This window comes from Betta splendens, chromosome 16, assembly GCF_900634795.4.
Source record: "Betta splendens chromosome 16, fBetSpl5.4, whole genome shotgun sequence".
NCBI classification, from domain to species: Eukaryota; Metazoa; Chordata; class Actinopteri; order Anabantiformes; family Osphronemidae; genus Betta; species Betta splendens.
Genome location: NC_040896.2, coordinates 16,028,034 through 16,045,423, shown reverse-complemented (window position 1 = coordinate 16,045,423; position 17,390 = coordinate 16,028,034). Strand labels below are relative to the sequence as shown.

Below are 17,390 nucleotides of genomic sequence, written 5' to 3'. Positions count from 1 at the left end.
AAGTTCTTTTTGCTTCTGAAGTTAATAAAACCTGACAGATACTTTGTTACATCATGCCCCTCCCCTTTGTTTCCAGCACCATATTAGAGGAGGAGAAGGTCCAGCAGAAGGAGAGGAACAGGATGGAGATGCGGAGACAGGTCACGGTTTCGTGGGACTCTGGAGGGTCTGACGAGGCGCCGCCAAAAGTAAGACCTGTGTTTTTTTAACCGAGATGAATCAGCGACATATTATAAGTCTGTGTATCTGCTCGGGCAGCAACTTGGCCATTGTCTCACACTTCTTAATTAAGAATCGTTGCCTCTGTAATCTAGGTTAACTTTATATTTATGTATCTATCTTGTAGTGGCCATCGTAACTATGACTGGTTTACAGGTTGAGCTGTTGGTTTATCACTATTTTTGCAGGGTAAAATAATAACTTTATGGAAGTGATTCCACATTATTACGACTTTAAGTAACACAAGACTTGACTTGATATTATTCTTTTCGTAACGCCACAAACCCCGACCCTACCGCCACCTCCACTAGCCCGCGATTCCCCACCTCACACCTTATTTCCCCAGCTGTTGTACCCACCCACCCCTCACCCCCCCGCACTAAAGCCAAAGCCACATGTGTTAAACAGGCTCAGTTTTGCACATTAAGCTCTCCGTTTTGTCTCTTCCTCCTTCCTCTACGCGGCTCAGTCGCCTGTAATACTTTCATCTGTACCTCCCATACCTTTGTCCTTCTGTTTGCAGCCCAGCCGCCGCCCCTCCCTGCAGCCCACCTTCAGTCTGGACTGTCTTTCTGCTTCTTCTCACCACCACTGCCATCAAAACCAGCGCTTTGCTTCACAGCTCTCCCTCTGCCTTGGAAACCCTCAACCTCCATCTCTCTGCACATCCTCTCACCTACCCACTCCTCCACTCTACTCATCATCACGTCTTCAGTTTCCCCATCACTATTCCTCTTCTACTGATCCTCTTCCAACCCCCAGTTACTATAATTGCTCTTTACCTCAGTACAACTCTACATTGAATTCTAAACCCAGGACTCGAACCAACTTATCTCTGCAGTCTCAAACTAACTTCTGTTCCCCGCCTCACACTAACTCAGAAACCCTGTGCAATGGCAGCTGCCAACACAAGACGACTCCCGCTTCCAGCAGCCATCTGCTGTATTTGTCAACCAACTCCTATTCCCATTCCCGCGTGTCAACTCTCCCAAATAGACAGCTCAAGTCAAACTCAGATTCTAAAACCCTGCAGTCAACCAGTTTTCACTCTGGCTGCCAGATTAATCCCCGTGCACCACTGCAACCTGACTCTGACCCCCAGAGCCACCGCCCTGCTGTGCAGCCATGGAGGAGTCTGCCCCACACTCATCCACACACAGAGTACAAAGCCTCTGCCTGTTCCGTGCCCATCACTAACCCCCTGCTAGACAGTCAAATGCCAAACCTCCCAGTAACCACCCAGACAACTACACCCATCACCTGCTCCGAAAGACCCACGTCCAGAGCCCTGAAGGCAGGTGGTGTACTGCCGAGCTGTCTGCACTAAGGCTGTGTGTGTGTGTGTGTGTGTGTGTGTGTGTGTGTGTGTGTGTGTGTGTGTGTGTGTGTGTGTGTGTGTGTGTGTGTGTGTGTGTGTGTGTCTGTGTGTGTGTCTGTGTCTGTGTCTGTGTGTGTGTGTGTTGCAACTATTCTGTTTGTGTAGACTTTAATGTAATATTCAAATAATATTGGTTAGGAAAACATCTCATTCAACGTTCAAACCATTATCCTTTATACCTAATTGATTGATAGTAAACAAACAAAGCTATTGCTCATTGTGTCATTACATTTCGATTAAGCCTAAACAGACTTGATTTACGCTCACAAACAGAATTCTTGCACAACCGCCGGTTAAGTTGTTTTTTTGTACTTTTTCAACAAACCCAGCAAAACAGTTTGTCCAGTCTCTGAGGTTTTAAGTGTGAGTGCAGTGATTGTGTCGCTAACGCTGTGCAGTCAGCATGTTTGTGTATATGTGGAGACCTGCCTCCACGAAGCACCAGCTGCTGAACTGTCCTCTGTTGTGATTGAATGCAGTTACGTGTATTTGTCCTGGCATAGTGATGGCGTGTCCTCAGATTATTGCTGCCTATTTGTAGCCTGTTCATGATGCCTGTGACCCTTCCACTAAACACATGGCTGGTTGAACACATGGGTGGCCTCAAACAGCTGTATCACTGCCTGCAGGTGGCACAAACGTCAACAGTGTGTCTGCTTGTTCTCTTTGCCAGTAGGTGGCATGTGATGGCACATTTGTATGCGTCTGAGCTCTGTAGTGGATGATGCTCACTGGGCTTAACATGCCTATGTTTGTATTCACTAACACATCATTAACACACACAACTTTCACTACTGTGTGACTAGCCTCCAGTCTCTTTAGGGAAACCTCACTCTACACAGACTTTATGGCAGATTCATTCTCTTAAGATCTGATTTTTTCTCCTGTCCTGTCGTCTCGCATGTTCAGAAACATGCTGTGCATTTTTGACTGTGTCCCAAAGTCCGGAGCTCCGTTTTGTCTCGTCCTTCAGTTCTTGTCTGCTTCTTATTCCCGTCCTACTGTTTTTGCCTTTTCTTTCTTGTCTCCTCCTGTGTCCTCCTCCCCTGTCCTCCTTTGCTCTCTGTTTCCCTCCCCGTGTGTCCTTATGTCTGTCTTGCTGTCGGAGGTGTGGTCCAGAGAAAGCTACTATGAGAGACTGTGGAAGGTAGAGGCTGCAACACTGCTGTGCCAGTTATAGGCTTTGTGCGTTAATCATTTAGAAAGAAACGTCTTCAGTCATTCTTTGAGGGGAAACTGTTCATCAGCTTTCAACAGCCACATCACCCCAAGCAACAGAAGAAGCCAGGCTGTGTGTTCACCAAGCACTTCTGCTTTTAACTCCTGAGGAGCTGCACTAGTCAGGAGTATTTGACACTCATGCATTTCACCTGTTTCTACAGTACAGCTTTTGCCTAAATGCTTTCAATAGAAGTCTTTGGTGAACATGCAACTGTAACACACCGTGCATCACATCTAACCAGAGAACCCAGTGACCAGTAGACCAGTAATGTGTCTTGGGTTCCACCAGTAACCCAGAATCATGTTTCTACTAGATGTGCAGGTTTAACTAACAGCTTGCAGGACTTGCTGCCCAGTGGGTGTTCCCTGTTTTGATTGACAGCTAACCCAGCCACACAAACGGCACCTGATGGTTTGTGTGTTGATGTCCGAATGCCTGGTGTGCTTTTCTGCTAATGTCTCATTTGGTTAACAGATGAACAAGCATCCTAACTGTGCTTCTATCTGTCACTCTCTACTCGTCCTCCTCCTCTTTCTCCCCCCCCTCTCTTTCTGTCTGTAGCCCAGTAGACCAGGCTATCCCAGTCCTCGCTCAAGTGAAGGCTTTTATCCCAGCCCTCAGCATCCTGGACACTACCAGGTATGTGGTCACACTCTTCCTTTTGTTTTTCATTGACACAACTCTCAATATGATAACACATGAATGTATTTTTCTCCTTCTTTCCCTTGTTGTCAGATGGCAGGGTATCCTGGCCCCCACACCCTCCCTTCAGTGCCCAGCGCCCTCTACCCTCCACAGGCTGCAATGCTGGACACACACCACGCGCACACACACCCCCGGCATCACGTTCACACACACTTGCACACACAGCACCTTCAGCCTCACGGGCAGGACATGGCTCTTTGGGGCTCCGTGATGGAGGTAGGACCCTTATGAAATAGTCGTACACAAACACCAAGCTGCTGCTTTAGTACATGCATGTCCATCATTTCAGTTCAGCTTTTCATCAGCTGGTGGTGTCTGTCTTCATGTCATCTGTGCTTCTGTGTGTGTGTGTGTGTGTGTGTGTGTGTGTGTGTGTGTGTGTGTGTGTGTGTGTGTGTGTCCCTGTGTTGATGTGCATGTCGGTGGCTCTGCCTCATCTTTTGTTGCACGTTCGTCTGTGCGTGTGTGATCGTGTTTGTGTGTAGGACAGGGCAGTAGACATGCAGCAGTGTGTAGGCCAGCAGTGCCTGTTAATGGAGGAACAGCTGATGATACAACAACAGCAGATGGAGGAGGATCAGAGGTGGCTGGAACAGGAGGAGAGGCTTTTGGTAACACACACAGAGCACACAGTGGAAAATGCCCTAACACACACACAGAAGCAGATATTTCTGAAAGATATTTGATTGTTTTATTTTTGTGGTCTTGTGCATGGTTCAGTGTTTTATCATTGCCATTATTGCAAAACCATCTCACTCGCTTATGTAGTTTATAAATACAGTAGTTAATTTAGTTCCACAATACCTGATTTTGTGTCTTTATATTTTTGTTAATGGACATTAAATTCAACACGTCCTCATACATTTTGTACATTGAATATATTTTCAAAGAGTGTTTCAGTGTTGTGACTTGGTGATGTGCCAGATGTGTGGATACAGAGGTTATGTCTGTCTCATAGCTGTTGTACGGGACAATTATTTAGTGTGACAGTCCATCCAGGCAGTGGCAGAGAGGAGCATGCGGAGCAGGATGCATATTTCTGTGAGCACAGACTGAAGGAGCTGTCTGGGCTTCTTGCTCAGAAATTATGTTGTGCTTGCACTGTGTGTGTGTGTGTGTGTGTGTGCGCGTGCGTGTGTGTGTGTGTGTGTGAGAGAGAGAGAGAGAGAGAGTTTGCAGGCAGGTGTGGCCTGTGAATTCCAGGCTAATGATAGGCTTAGACAATCTGACAGCCCAGTCAACAGTCTGTCTTTGACCCGCAACCACTAACTGACAACACACACGATTACTGAAAAGCTGGGAAGGCGTATAAATGTATTTCTGTGAGTGTGTGTGTGTTGTACGCTGGCTGGTTTTTATTACACTGTCATTTCAGGGAGGGGCAAGAGAATTCAGGGGGAGAGAGGGAGGAGAGGAAGACGGTTTTGGGAAAAAAAGAGTAGACATGCTCGCATACTGACAGCTTGTTGGCAGCGTGCTCCATCCCTCCTCCTCCTCTCCTTCCCTCTTTGTGTGCCTGAGCCCTCCATATAAGTGGGCTGGAGGCGGGACCCTGGAGTTCAATCTAAAATTCTTGCCTTGATGAAACAACTGTGACAGACAAAGATACAGATACAGGGGCAGTAAAAGCTCAGGCAGACACACCTCAGCAGACAACTTGGATGAACTCAATGGCAATGCTGGTCTTCAAGTCCTGTCTTGGAAAACTGGTAGGCGAGGACGGGGGTGTGAGAGGGCGGCTGGTGGGGGTGGAGGGTGTGGGAAGGTACGGTTCGTTAGGTGCTGCTGCAGTTTAATTTTGGAGTTTTTGTGGGTGCATGCAACTTGGGGAAACGGATCAGTATGAAAAGTGTGTGTGTGTAACTGTAAGTGTGACTTTTGCAATTGTGTCATTTTTCACCCTGTTCAATGAATCACTAAGAATTGAGATTACACATTTTATTATTTAGAATCAGAGAATTGGAGTCTTCTCCCGGGTTACATGTTTCTGGTAATGGATGTTTATTAGGTACATGTCTCAGACAGACAGTGAACTTGTAGAGCTTTAGCGCTGTTGATATGAACCTGTGTAAACCATATTTATTTTTCTATATTAAGAAACCAGACGCCAGGAGTTCTAGGGGAAGTCTGGACAGAGAAGACTGTGGACTCCAGCCACCAGTAAGTCACTTACATCCATCCATCATTACTGTCACCACATTTATGTTTAAGACATGAGGAATGTGACACACAGGTTTAATAAAATCTGACATATGACGTTGACATTTCCTTAAGTTTTTTTTTTTTACCTGAATAAACAACTCTACCAACATACTTTTTAAATCCTAAATTACATAGACTGAAGTTATTTTCCTGGACTCTCTGTTTGTAAGTAAGGGGGATGTGTGATAAAGACAACTTTTGACGGAAGTGCACATACTGGCCCGGGTCCCTGCGACGCGTGTTTGTTTTGATTAGAGCGGAGGGGCCCGATCTGTGGACAGGAAGTGACCTTCTGGGGGTGGGGTCAGCGATGGGGGTCAATGAATTCCCACATAACCGCCGGTTATTCATAGAAAACATGCAGCCATGTCCGCCGCTTGGTTCCAGGGTTGCCCACAGTAAGTCAGCCTTCGTGTAGTCTGTAGTTTACTGGTCTCTGCCCCAGACTGTCCATGCGTAATTACAGCATTCAGGAAAAGATGATGGATCCAGTGTCCTGGAAAAGGCTGAGATCTCGGCTGCACACTAACAGGATGTTGTTTTGAGCTTGCAAGATGGAGTTTGAAGCCTCAAGGTTGGCATCAACACAAAGAGACAGATAATGTGTTTAGTAATGAATCATCATCGGTTCCTTCTGTCACCGACCAACAACTCAATAAGAGAAGTATGTGTGATGTAAGTTTGCACAATGAGCTAAATATTATAGTAGAGCTCAGAAAGCACCTCACATCTTTAAGACAGGTAAACTGCTGAAGCCACACAGTTTAACACTGAGACCAAATATTGTAGTTGATCTGATCTTTTGTGTAACTTTAGCCCAAAGCTGGAATTTAACGAGAGCTGTATGTTAATGTCTGTAACGTCCCCGATGCCAGCAGGAGTTGGAGCCGGCCGAAGCTGCCATGGGCAGGACAGATATTTCTGTCTGTGTAATTCATCTGCCTGCTTGTCCTCCTCCTACCATTGAATGACTGCGGGTTGTGGTGGGAAAATCTCCCTTGTTTGTGTGTGTAAAATTCTGTAGTAGAGTATTTTTGGGTGTCGGTGGTTTGAGATCGCAACACTGTGATGGCACAAAGGCTTCTGAATCGCTCTCTACTGTTTTCTCACACGGGGAATAGTACAAAGATGCCGTAATAATGCAACAACAGTAATTACAGTATAAAATATGCCTGGCACCAATAGGGAGTTTGTGGCATCACTTTGTAATTTCGGTTCGAAGGATACAGACACTGGAGTTTTTTCTGGTTTGGAAAAGTGGCTCTAACAAAGAGAGCTCTGTTTTTTTTGTTATCGCTGTGTCGGCAGACAGAATATTTCTGTTAACTTAAGCGACCCAGCGCTCAGACCACACACCACTGAAGGCACAAACCGCTTCTCAGCCGGAGACACCAAGAACCTGTTGCATTTTACAGGAACAAACTCAGACCTGGTGTCGTGTGACAGGAACACTTGGTTGGATTGGTGTTGTTTTGTTCTAATTTCCTGTGAAGCCTCTTACGTAGGTTTGTGCTAAACCAGTGTTTGTTTTCTTTGTTTGTTTGTTTGTTTGTTTGTTTGTTTGTTTGTTTGTTTGTTTGTTTGTGCAGACAGGAAACCAGCACATATACCAGCCCGTTGGCAAACCAGGTAATAGACAGTGTTGTTTTATTCATTGTTTGTGTCTGCTGATCCCCCAGCGTCCTGTTTGCTGCCATTCACTCTGTCGCATCATCACATTTGTCAGTGTCTGTCTGCAGAGTTCACAATCTGACAGACTGTGAACTGTGCAAACCCACCTCAAGCTCAATTCTGTTTTGAGCTCTTAGTGTGAAAATACTGTACTCTGTGAACCCGGACATTGATGACATTTAATTTGTTTTTTTTGTTTGGTAACATGAAAGTCATATATTATATATCTATATATAGATTCTTCCTTGCAAACAGAGCCAAAGTTCAGAAAAGCTTTAACTGTCACGGCTGTTCTTTCAGAGCATGCAGCTCCCCCAAAGAAACCCCCTCGACCCAGCGCCCAGAGCCAGGTCGGGGGCCTGGCCTGCTTAAACGCCGGAGAGAGTTACAACGACGGCGTCAAGGTACAAACTTGTCCACTACAAAGAGTGACGGCATCTGTAGCACACACACACACCACCAGACAGAGCCATTCACCCATAACACGAAGCGTTCATCAGATATCCACATGTTTGTAATCCTTTCCTTTTCTCCTCTCCCTCTGGCTGCTCCCTCTCTCCCTCTGCCTTACTGTTGACCCCTAGCCCTGGCGGGTAAGCAGCACACTCTCTGTGTGTGTTTACTGTGCGTCTCGTCTCATTCGGGTCCCTTCCTCCACCTGCTCCTTGACAGCTCACCGAATCAAATAATATTTCTGTTGTCTTTTTCTTTTCAAACTAACATGTGATTATAGGTGGTTTCTATTTTTAACCTACTAATGTAAATGTGGGGCTGTGTTCATGTAATGGAGTCTAGCAGAGCTCCATGACCTAATATGACCTCGATCCTAAACATTTAGATACAGAGTACTGGAGCAAGACTGACAAAATAAAACCTTTTAAAGGTAGAATCTATAGCAAAACCGCTGAACTGGATTGAATTAGATTTTCTGAGTGAGCAGTGGTTGTAGTCACGCTGCCGCCTAGTGGTCAGAGTAGAGAAAGGCTTTGAATGCCATTTGTGTCTACTAAGACTTTTTAGCGTCCCACATACAAACAGAATCATTCATTTCAATAATCAGTGATCCTTTTCTATATAGCATGTTTTTGTCAGGTAACAGATTTTAACCTTTTAATGTTAATTATTGTGTTAATTATTTCAAAAGCAGTATTGCAAATTATTTTAACCATAATGTTTACCTTCAGAGTGTTCTATGCTCCTTGGTTTAAGGTGTGCATGCTTTCTGCAGCTGTCTGTAATCTCGGTTTTGTGATCAGGAGGTGTGATTCGGTTTGTATCAAGTGTGTATCGCTGCCCCCTCCCACTGTCAGGCCACACGCAGGCCCTGAGCTCTTTCCTGTCACCAACGGAGTTTTTATCTTGTCGTGGTTCAGCTGCAGCCCCAAGAGATAAGCCCGCCCCCCACTGCCAACCTGGACCGCTCCAATGACAAGGTGTACGAGAACGTCACAGGCTTGGTCAAAGCGGTGATTGAGATGTCGAGCAAGATCCAACCAGCTCCTCCTGAGGAATATGTCCCCATGGTGAAGGTAACAACGATGCAGGATGTTGTCCAGGACTCTCTTTTGCTGCTAACTCGTCTTTGTATTACATATAATATACGTTTGTGTACTTCAGGACGTGGGTTTGGCATTGAGGACGTTATTGGCCACAGTGGATGAGACTCTACCACAGCTGCCAGCCAGTACACACAGAGAGGTACACATACTGCCGGCGCCGTAATAAGTTTATAATCTCTATAGCTGTGGACTTTTATGGTATAGATTAAATGTTTTGACCTGCTGCTCTGTTCCTCCCGTCTTCAGATTGAGATGGCACAAAAGCTTTTGAACTCCGACTTGGCAGAGCTGATTGGAAAGATGAAGTTAGCGCAACAGTATGTGATGACCAGGTGAGCACACACACCAGCGTCACGTCAACGTGTCACAGGATGCAATCGTAGATTTGATGCAGTGTTTAACATTCAAAAGCACAAATAGAGTAGATGTGATGAACATGTGTTTTTAATATCCTAAATATAAGTGTTTGAACTGTATTTGGACTCTCCCTCCCAGTCTCCAGCAGGACTATAAGAAACAGATGTTGACGGCGGCTCACGCTCTTGCTGTTGATGCCAAGAACCTGCTGGACGTCATCGACCAATCGCGGCTCAAGATGATGGCCCACTCCCGTCCACACTAGCCCCCCCACCCCCAGCAGCTGAGCCGACCAGCAGGGGCCTGTCTGCTGTTTGAGAGGCATCATCAGCATGGTTTCTGTGGACAGTGGTGAACTTCAGTGACGCCGCGCGGGGCTCTCAATGCGTGGGAACTGATGGAGGAAGAGCGTCTTTGACAGCAGCCCAGTCATCAGCTGGTGAATCCTCCGCTCGCCGAGGCAAACAGTTCGTCTGGGATCAACGTCTCCACCACTGTGACTTTCTTAATACTAGAACAGAGCATAAATCAGGGACCCGGCAGCTTCACTGTTTATGGACTGAAATATAAAGATGGACGCCTCTGACAGACACAATATCATGGGAGCGATGAGATGCGGAGCCATAACCTTGACTGGACTTCATTCCATCTGCATGACACTGCACATTCGGAATGAACTGGGACATCACCTGCTCATTTGACACGTTTTGACCACAGGAAATCCCTCCTTAGTTGAAATACCTCCATGGATTCTTAATCGTGGGCAGAGCAAACCAGACGTTTTCTACTCTCCTTGGTTCATGCGCTGCTTCGGAGTGGACAGATAATTCCCACAGTCCTAGTTGGGTGTAGAGAATCAGCCTCTCCCATGCTCCTCCCTGCTGTCATCCATCCATTCCTGTCTTCCCTCCGTCTCACCAGGTTTTATTTATAGACTTTGCAGGGGAGATGGAGGGAACCCTGAGGACAGCACAGCGCCGGCCTGCTGCCGAGGAAAAGACGAACAATTCTGCTTTTTCTTACTCCCTGCTCTTCTTCTTCCTGCAGTCTTCCTGAGCTCCAAATGTGAAGAATCCCAGTGTCTGGGTAAACGCCACAGACAAGAAGCTCGTCACTCGGTGTCGTCCGCTTTTTGACAATGGCTCCATGTTTTTGTTTTGGTTTGTTTTTGATTAGTTTTTCTTCTTCTATACAAAATACTTTTTCTTGTCCCAGCGTTTTTGAGAAGTAATTATTGGGAATAGCCAGAAGGTGAATACTGACTGACTGAACACTTTCTATGTGTCCCTCCTGTAAGATGTGTAACACTTAAGCCCCCCAACTTTATAGTGAATTTCCTGAGGACGGTAATGAATTTCCCAGTCCCAGTTTCTTTCAGGTGCAACACTTTAGAAATGTCCGAAGGGAAACAAACACAATCATGAAAGGTGGAGCCACATGACAAAAACTCATCTTGCAGACACAAAACACTGAACTGAAAATACAGCAGATCACGCGTGTCTTTGTTAATACAGACACCACATGGTTTATGATGTACTGCTATGTGAAATATACTGGTGACTGTACTAGTACAGATAATATCCTGGTATGGAGAAGAGCATATTTGCACAGCATCACAAAAATCTGATTTTTTTTTTTCATTCTATTGTACCTGGATTTGATTGATCATTGAGCCAGCAGTGGAACTATCGACGATCTGGGTGCTATAGGGATAAAAAAAATGTAAAAATAAAACAAAACAATCTATTTTATTTCCTTGTTGTTGTGTAAATCTGCTCATGTTGGTATATTGTAAGCTATACTGGTGTGTATCACTGGTTATTGTACAGAACTCGTATTAGTAAACACTGGTTTTTATTTTGTCTTCTTGGCTAAATCAGCCATGTTGTCAAATAGAAGTTAAAAAAACAATGAAATAAAAATAATGATGAAACAGAAAACAGACTGTTTATCTTCAATATTCATTATGATTATATATATTGTAGCCCATGACCTCTAGGCTAGAATTCGACTGATAAGGGTTGTTTCAGAGAGAACAGAGTCCTGATGAGACGTTTTAAATTTAAACTATGTTCAAAACAACCACTGTTTTACATGGATATGAATATCTTTAATAATAGGGCTGTAGTAGTGTGCTGTAGTCTGGAGCTTTATTTTGACAGGGTTGACCTCAGATTGACTGCAGCACTAACACACATGCGGTTAGAAGCATCAGGCTTGTGTGTGTGTGAACGGACTCAGCTCTACTGTAGTTACACATGTTGTAGTTGCAGCAGTCCACGCGGTTCCCGTTTCCGTTGGCATCAACTGATGCGGCTGAGGCGGCTCCTTTACATGTGGCCTGACTGGCACATTGCTTCACTATGGCCTTCATTAAACCTGAATAAGACACAGGCGCACAGGAGGTTGGTTGGTTTGATAGCTTGATAGTAAATCAAGTATACGGTGATTGTGATTGAAAAGTGGTGTGGCCACGTTTACCTAAAGTATCAACGGTAGTCATGCATGTGTTCAGCGGTGCCGGACAGTCCTGAGTATACTTGCTGCAGTCCTCGTTGGTGGAAGAAGAGCTGCACACATAGCACGTCAACGGCAGCACTGTGAGATTAAAGTGAGTGTGAGTTATCCAGCATGTAAATGTAAAATCTATCAATGAAAAGAAACGAGTCCAACTGATCTCTCTCTGTTTGTTAATGATGATGAGACACCAGGAAAATGCTTCGTTACCATGACGACTCTGATTTAATTTCTACAGGGTTTACTATCTCTTCATTTTACAGGAAGCACATGTAGACAGTGCTACGAACTAAAACACGTGACATTACAGATCAAATAAAATCTTTAAATAAAATGTCAAGGACATTGGAGGTCTAACAAATATCCCTAAAGCAGTGAGCCAAGTTAATTATTAGCAGAGATAAAGCCAGTGCAGCTCGCTATCACTGTGCAAAATATGCAGCGATACTGTACAAACATGACACAGAAAGAATGTTTTTAGGAACAAAAACACTTTTCGTTAAATTAACCAAAATGTTTCAAACTGACAGCCATGAGAAAATTCACTTAACTGTTATAACACGTCCTAAAAAAAAACCTATTTGCGTTTATGAGTTGGATCACAAACGCTTCTTAGTGAAACCCCACCAATGTGGCCTAAACGCCCCACTCACACCAACCCCACACACTGTGACCGTCTGCGCTCGTACCTGGAGAGAAGAGGAGGGAGAGGACCGTCAGACTGGACCACCGCATGTTTAACGCGTGTTCACCGCCTGAAGCTCGCGCCAGCTGTTACACCTGCTGGCTCCCGTCTGGAGTGTGTGTGTGTGTGTGGGGTGGTTTGACCTGAGGAAGCCTTCGAGTTCCACCCACATCCACCTTGGCGCAAAACTGAAAGCATCTCTTAAAACATGTGAGTGTGAATGTTCTCGGTCTTTACTTACTACAGAATCTTGTCCTTTCATTCATGGAAGTGCTTTTATTAAAGTCATATACTTGGCATGGACTTAATGAATAAAGTGGTCTCAAAATAAATGAGTTGTAGGATCACACCTCTGACAATGTATGCTCCAATCTGCTAAAACCACAAAAACAGCTTTATTCTTCATCCACATTTTAAGAAAAGAAAACAGGATGCATTAGAAAACAATAATAATAATTTAAAACCATTTAAAGCATGTAAATTGTTTTCCAGCTCTGTTAGTGTCGTGAAGGATTAAAACGGGTCAACAGATACATGCCATGGCGTCCTTCACCTCAGAGCCACAGTCAGTGATGGAGGGTGAGTATTGCACAACTTCAAGCTCGGTCTATTAATATGTAACACATCCTGTGAAATGAACTCATGTACAGATGAACAAGATCAGTCACCGATTCATGTCGATCACAAAGAAACCTCTCCAGCAGAGTTTGTGCTTTAATAAATAAACCCATTTCTGTCTCTACTGAGTCTTTACTTTCTTGCTGTGGGCCCCGGACTCTCGTCTTCTGGCCTTCAGGGCGTATCGCCTGCAGATACAAGGTGGCGGCACGATTACTTTAACGTGAGCGAATACCCGGAGGGCTGCGTTTGAGCAGCAGCTACGCTGTTAAACGTTCGGGGCTGTGTCCCACCTTCGCTGGTAGAGGTAGAGGAGGAAGAGGAGCTCGTCTCGGAAGCAGGAGAGCTGATGAGTGGACGAGAAGGAGAAGGAACCAGAAGACGAGAGGAGGGAGACGCAGGAGCACGCGTCGGAGATCAGGGTGTTGATTCCCTGGCGGAGGGAGCGGAGGGTCAAGCGGGGGCACGCGCAAACAGCTCGGCTGGTTGTAGTGTGTGTTAACAAGCAGCCGTACTCACTCTGTACATCAACACTGCCCCCTGCAGGTGGCTCACAGACCTCAACTGGTGCGCGGCAGAGAGCACAGGGCAGGATTAATACACGCAGCGTAAACAAGAGGTCTGCATAAGGCTGGGCTTATACCTTATGGTTGATGAAGAGCTGCGGCACCATGGACAGGAAGCCAAACGCATAGACTCCTAGGAGAGAGAGAGCGAGAGAGAGAGAGAGAGAGAGAGAGAGAGAGAGAGAGGGGGTAGAGCGAGGAGTCCTGGATTTAAAGTGTTACTGAGTAAAAGACCATTAAACGTTACAGTGATGGAAAACTGGACTCACCAGAGACCAGGGTGTTGATCAACCAGGAATAGTAGCTGTCAACACAGTACAGATGTTAGTACATAGACGTCAGTGTGCAGACTATAATGTGTACAAGCAATTTAGACGTTAGTCAGCGCTTTTGACAGGACGGTGGCGTCTGCTGGCGACGCCGTGCAGGTGAACGTGCTTCGCACCTCCTCTGGCGTAAGTAGGCCAGCGAGAACACGGCGCCGCTGATGCACAGGGGGTAGATCAAGTAGGACAGGCATCTGGAGGCCTGGAGAGGAAACCACAGGCAGAGCGTCAGCAGAGGGGCCCATCGAGGCCCATCAAGGCCCATTGAGGCCCATCGCGGCCCATTGAGGCCCATTGAGGCCCATCGAGGCCCATTGAGGCCCATCGAGGCCCATTGAGGCCCATTGAGGCCCATCGAGGCCCATTGAGGCCCATCGCGGCGCCGAGCGGGTCCAGCGTGCGCGTCGTACCTGCGCGTCGTACTCCACCGCCTTGCGCTCGTCCTCGTCCAGCCTGTTCACCTGCGCAGCAACAGAGCACGCTCAGGTTCAGGCCTGCACGCGTTCAGGCGCAACACGGACGGACCTACTCACATGGGGCTGGGAACCGCTCCGCCGCGTCGGGATCTTGAACACTTTGAACACCTTCCAGACCTGTGGGAACGGCAGGTGAGCGACTGCACTGGGGTGAGAGAGCAAACAGGACCGCTGACAGTACCTCCACACATGCTGCCAGGCCCACGGGAAGCAGCACCAGCAGACTGGTGTCCTCCAGCAGGTGGAGGAAGATCAGCAAGGTGCCGAGACTCCGCCACAGGACTGGGAACACGAGGGGAGAGAGCGTTTAGCAGTGGGAGGACAGTTCGGCGTCACAGCCGCCGCCGCCGCGTTCCTCACCTGACTTCCTGGACATCCCCGCCATGCTCTTCTTCTTCCTCCAGGAACTAAAGTCATTTTTAAGGGCCAAGAATTCACAGATGAGCTACAGGAGACCACAAACACAGACACGTGAGCCCCCGCCACTCCACGTGAGCCTGCGTGCGCAGGACAGGACCAGCACAGTGCTCGGTCGGACCTGAAAGGCCGTGACGACGGCGGTCAGCACCAACAGGTACAGGTCGGACCCCATCAGGGTCTCCTTGATCTCATCCACGTGCTCCTCCGTGAATCCTACGCAAGCACAGAGACGCGTTAGCGTCACGCAGCGAATCGCAGCGGCTCGTCTCGTCTCGTCTCGTCTCGTCTCGTCGACTCACCGAACTGCCGCAGGGAATAAACCACGTCCTGCAGATGGACCCAGAACCTGAACCTCCTCAGGGAGATTCCCTCGTACGACAGAGTGAGAGGGAGCCGATCCGTGCCGGCGCCGATCTCCTGCGGATGGACGCGTACGTGTGATGAACGCGTCACCTGAACTAATTACACTGACGCCGGCCGCTCGTTACCATGAGGTCTTTGACCCGGAAGCTGAGCTCGTTGACCAGCAGCAGCGGGAGGTAGACCATCTGCCGGCCGTCCTGGGAGCTGCAGGGGGGAAACACAGAGAGAAGGGGGCGAGTGCTTCGTCGCGGCTCGGCTCTGGCGCTTCCGCGGGACTTACACCCTCATGTAGCGGCGCACGTCGCTGGGGAGCGCCGCCTTGGTGAAGGGGAAGTCCTCCGACATCACGCTGACGGACAGGCGCGGCCTCCAGTGGGCCACGGGGCGCGCCGGCCTCTGGTGGAGCCACAGCAACAACTGATTGGGAACCACTGCCGCCTAAAAGGAGCGGTGCGCGTGCTCGGAGGCCGGACTTTACCTTGAGCGCCCGTGTGTGCAGAGGAGGGATGTGGGTGGTGAGCGGAGCGGCGTGGTGGACTCCTCTGTTGTCCTCCAGGGGCGAGACGCCGGCTCTGTGGACATAAACCACCGCGTACAGCGTGCCGTTGGCTCGCGTCTCCTCCGGCAGCGACACGTTCACCTGCCTGTGGACACACGGAGGCAGAAAGTAGGGAACCGTTGAGCGACCGTGATGCTCGTGGCCATTCGAGTAATGTTAATGTGCCTGCGATGATATCACGGTGAACCCACCTCTCACATGGTGCATATGGGTCAAACGGATCTATTTTCACCGCCAGGCTGAGCTGGCTGTTGTCTGGGATGAGGCAGGTAAAGACACTCAGCTGGGAAGAAAAACAGGGAAGAGACTGAAAATGGTCTAAAAACGTTTTCCCTATTATAAAACGTTGTATTTTAGTTAGTTAGAATCTTATACAGTATTGTTCCCTAAACCTACAGAAAAAACATCCAGGGAAGCTAAAAACTAGCCACTGGGAAGATTATGGGGATACATAATTGAAAACGTTATTTTTTAAAAACGAACGTCTTCGTAACCATGGTGACACGTTAGGAGAACATTATTCCCTGCTGGGATATGAACAGGCTCATTACTAAATTCATTACAATGCGTTCTGGTTGTTATTGGCACAGTGCAGTGTACAGTAGCAGCCACGTCCTGTGTCGCATTTCTATATCTATTTCAGAGCAATGACTCAAACAACACTTAACAACGCCACAAGAGTGTGCGTAATGAAGCCCAGAATAGACGCAGACCGGCTCTCCGGAGCAGGACACAAAGACGTGGGCGCACCTGCAGTGTGGGTCTCGCTGCCAGATAGGAGGTGATGCAGTGCTCTCCTCTGTCTCCCTCGCAGGACTTGGTGTTGAGGAAGCCGTACAGCAGCCAGGCGGTGTGCAGCATGTACACCACGAACACGCCGAGCAGCAGCTTGGCCAGCGAGCTCCCCTTGCTGCTGCTGCTGCCGTCGGTTTTGGAATAGCACGACGGGAACATGGCAGCTCTGGGTGACTCCGATAGAGCTGTGATTCCACGCAGCGGCTGGTAACAGCGGATCCAGCGACAAAACAAACACGATCCCCACGCTTCCTGCTCCGCAGAGCATCCTTCCGGTTCTCTGCATCCAGCATCCAGCATCCACGGAGGCATGGGGTTTTACTGCACTTTGATCCTCTAATCGTGTGAAACAAATAATACAGATAACACCAAATATGAATAATAAATAAAAAAAATTGTTGGCTATTTGTCATGGCTGTTTTCAGTCAAAGAGTTAGATTTAGCAAATACAGTAAAAAGGGTTTTCCTGGAGGTTTCGGAGTTGTTGTTTTTTTCTTAAACAAACTGCTTTATTTTCAGCAACTAAAACCTGCAGAGCATTTAAATGAAGTGGAGCTGTGTAAATAATATAACTTGTTAAGTTACAAAGTTTCAGTTAAAAAAATTGGTAAATTTGCGGATTAATTTACGGTATGTTGTTAAATTGTTTGGGCTTAGATTATATGCAGACAGTTAGGATAAACAATATTAGCGCCACTGCTTCTGACTCCGATCTTGATATTGTCCATTAAAGTACGTGTTTTGACGTTTTG

At 47.2% G+C, this 17,390-nt stretch overlaps 3 protein-coding genes across 18 annotated transcripts in view; 1 reads left to right on the top strand and 2 right to left on the bottom strand.

Moving 5' to 3' along the window:
• The window catches only part of LOC114842523 (focal adhesion kinase 1-like), a 38,570-nt gene extending 27,317 nt beyond the window's left edge, over positions 1-11,253 (top strand). For 8 of the 15 annotated variants that reach the window (XM_055502895.1, XM_055502889.1, XM_055502894.1 and 5 more), the window contains 12 exons: positions 77-188; positions 743-1,513; positions 3,381-3,458; positions 3,555-3,740; positions 4,010-4,135; positions 5,622-5,684; positions 7,316-7,355; positions 7,698-7,801; positions 8,771-8,926; positions 9,015-9,095; positions 9,203-9,288; positions 9,452-11,253. In XM_055502895.1, coding sequence (XP_055358870.1) covers positions 77-188; positions 743-1,513; positions 3,381-3,458; positions 3,555-3,740; positions 4,010-4,135; positions 5,622-5,684; positions 7,316-7,355; positions 7,698-7,801; positions 8,771-8,926; positions 9,015-9,095; positions 9,203-9,288; positions 9,452-9,578 — 1,930 coding nt within the window. In that variant the 3' untranslated portion in view covers positions 9,579-11,253. The remainder of the gene's footprint in view (positions 1-76; positions 189-742; positions 1,514-3,380; positions 3,459-3,554; positions 3,741-4,009; positions 4,136-5,621; positions 5,685-7,315; positions 7,356-7,697; positions 7,802-8,770; positions 8,927-9,014; positions 9,096-9,202; positions 9,289-9,451) is intronic. The other 7 variants (XM_029128125.3, XM_055502898.1, XM_029128127.3 and 4 more) reach the window with 2 other exon arrangements.
• LOC121201749 (prostate stem cell antigen-like) lies at positions 11,015-12,659 on the bottom strand. Its single transcript, XM_041067974.2, has 3 exons — positions 12,520-12,659; positions 11,795-11,911; positions 11,015-11,692 (listed from the first exon to the last, which is right to left on the bottom strand). The coding sequence occupies exons 1-3, from the start codon at positions 12,563-12,565 to the stop codon at positions 11,484-11,486; spliced, it is 372 nt and encodes a 123-aa protein (XP_040923908.1). The 5' UTR covers positions 12,566-12,659; the 3' UTR covers positions 11,015-11,483.
• Positions 12,660-12,886: 227 nt separating this feature from the next.
• On the bottom strand, positions 12,887-16,989 carry LOC114842524 (lipid scramblase CLPTM1L-like). 2 transcript variants are annotated; one of them, XM_029128128.3, is made up of 17 exons: positions 16,594-16,979; positions 16,035-16,126; positions 15,763-15,928; positions 15,565-15,680; positions 15,410-15,488; positions 15,221-15,338; positions 15,040-15,134; positions 14,862-14,946; positions 14,683-14,783; positions 14,559-14,618; positions 14,436-14,486; positions 14,145-14,227; positions 13,969-14,003; positions 13,777-13,832; positions 13,653-13,697; positions 13,427-13,566; positions 12,887-13,321 (listed from the first exon to the last, which is right to left on the bottom strand). In XM_029128128.3, the coding sequence occupies exons 1-17, from the start codon at positions 16,948-16,950 to the stop codon at positions 13,255-13,257; spliced, it is 1,746 nt and encodes a 581-aa protein (XP_028983961.1). In that variant the 5' UTR covers positions 16,951-16,979; the 3' UTR covers positions 12,887-13,254. The 2 variants fall into 2 exon arrangements, with proteins under 2 accessions (XP_028983961.1, XP_028983962.1); XM_029128129.3 differs by lacking the exon at positions 12,887-13,321 and having other exon boundaries at positions 13,472-13,566; positions 14,862-14,908; positions 16,594-16,989.
• Positions 16,990-17,390: the final 401 nt, after the last annotated feature.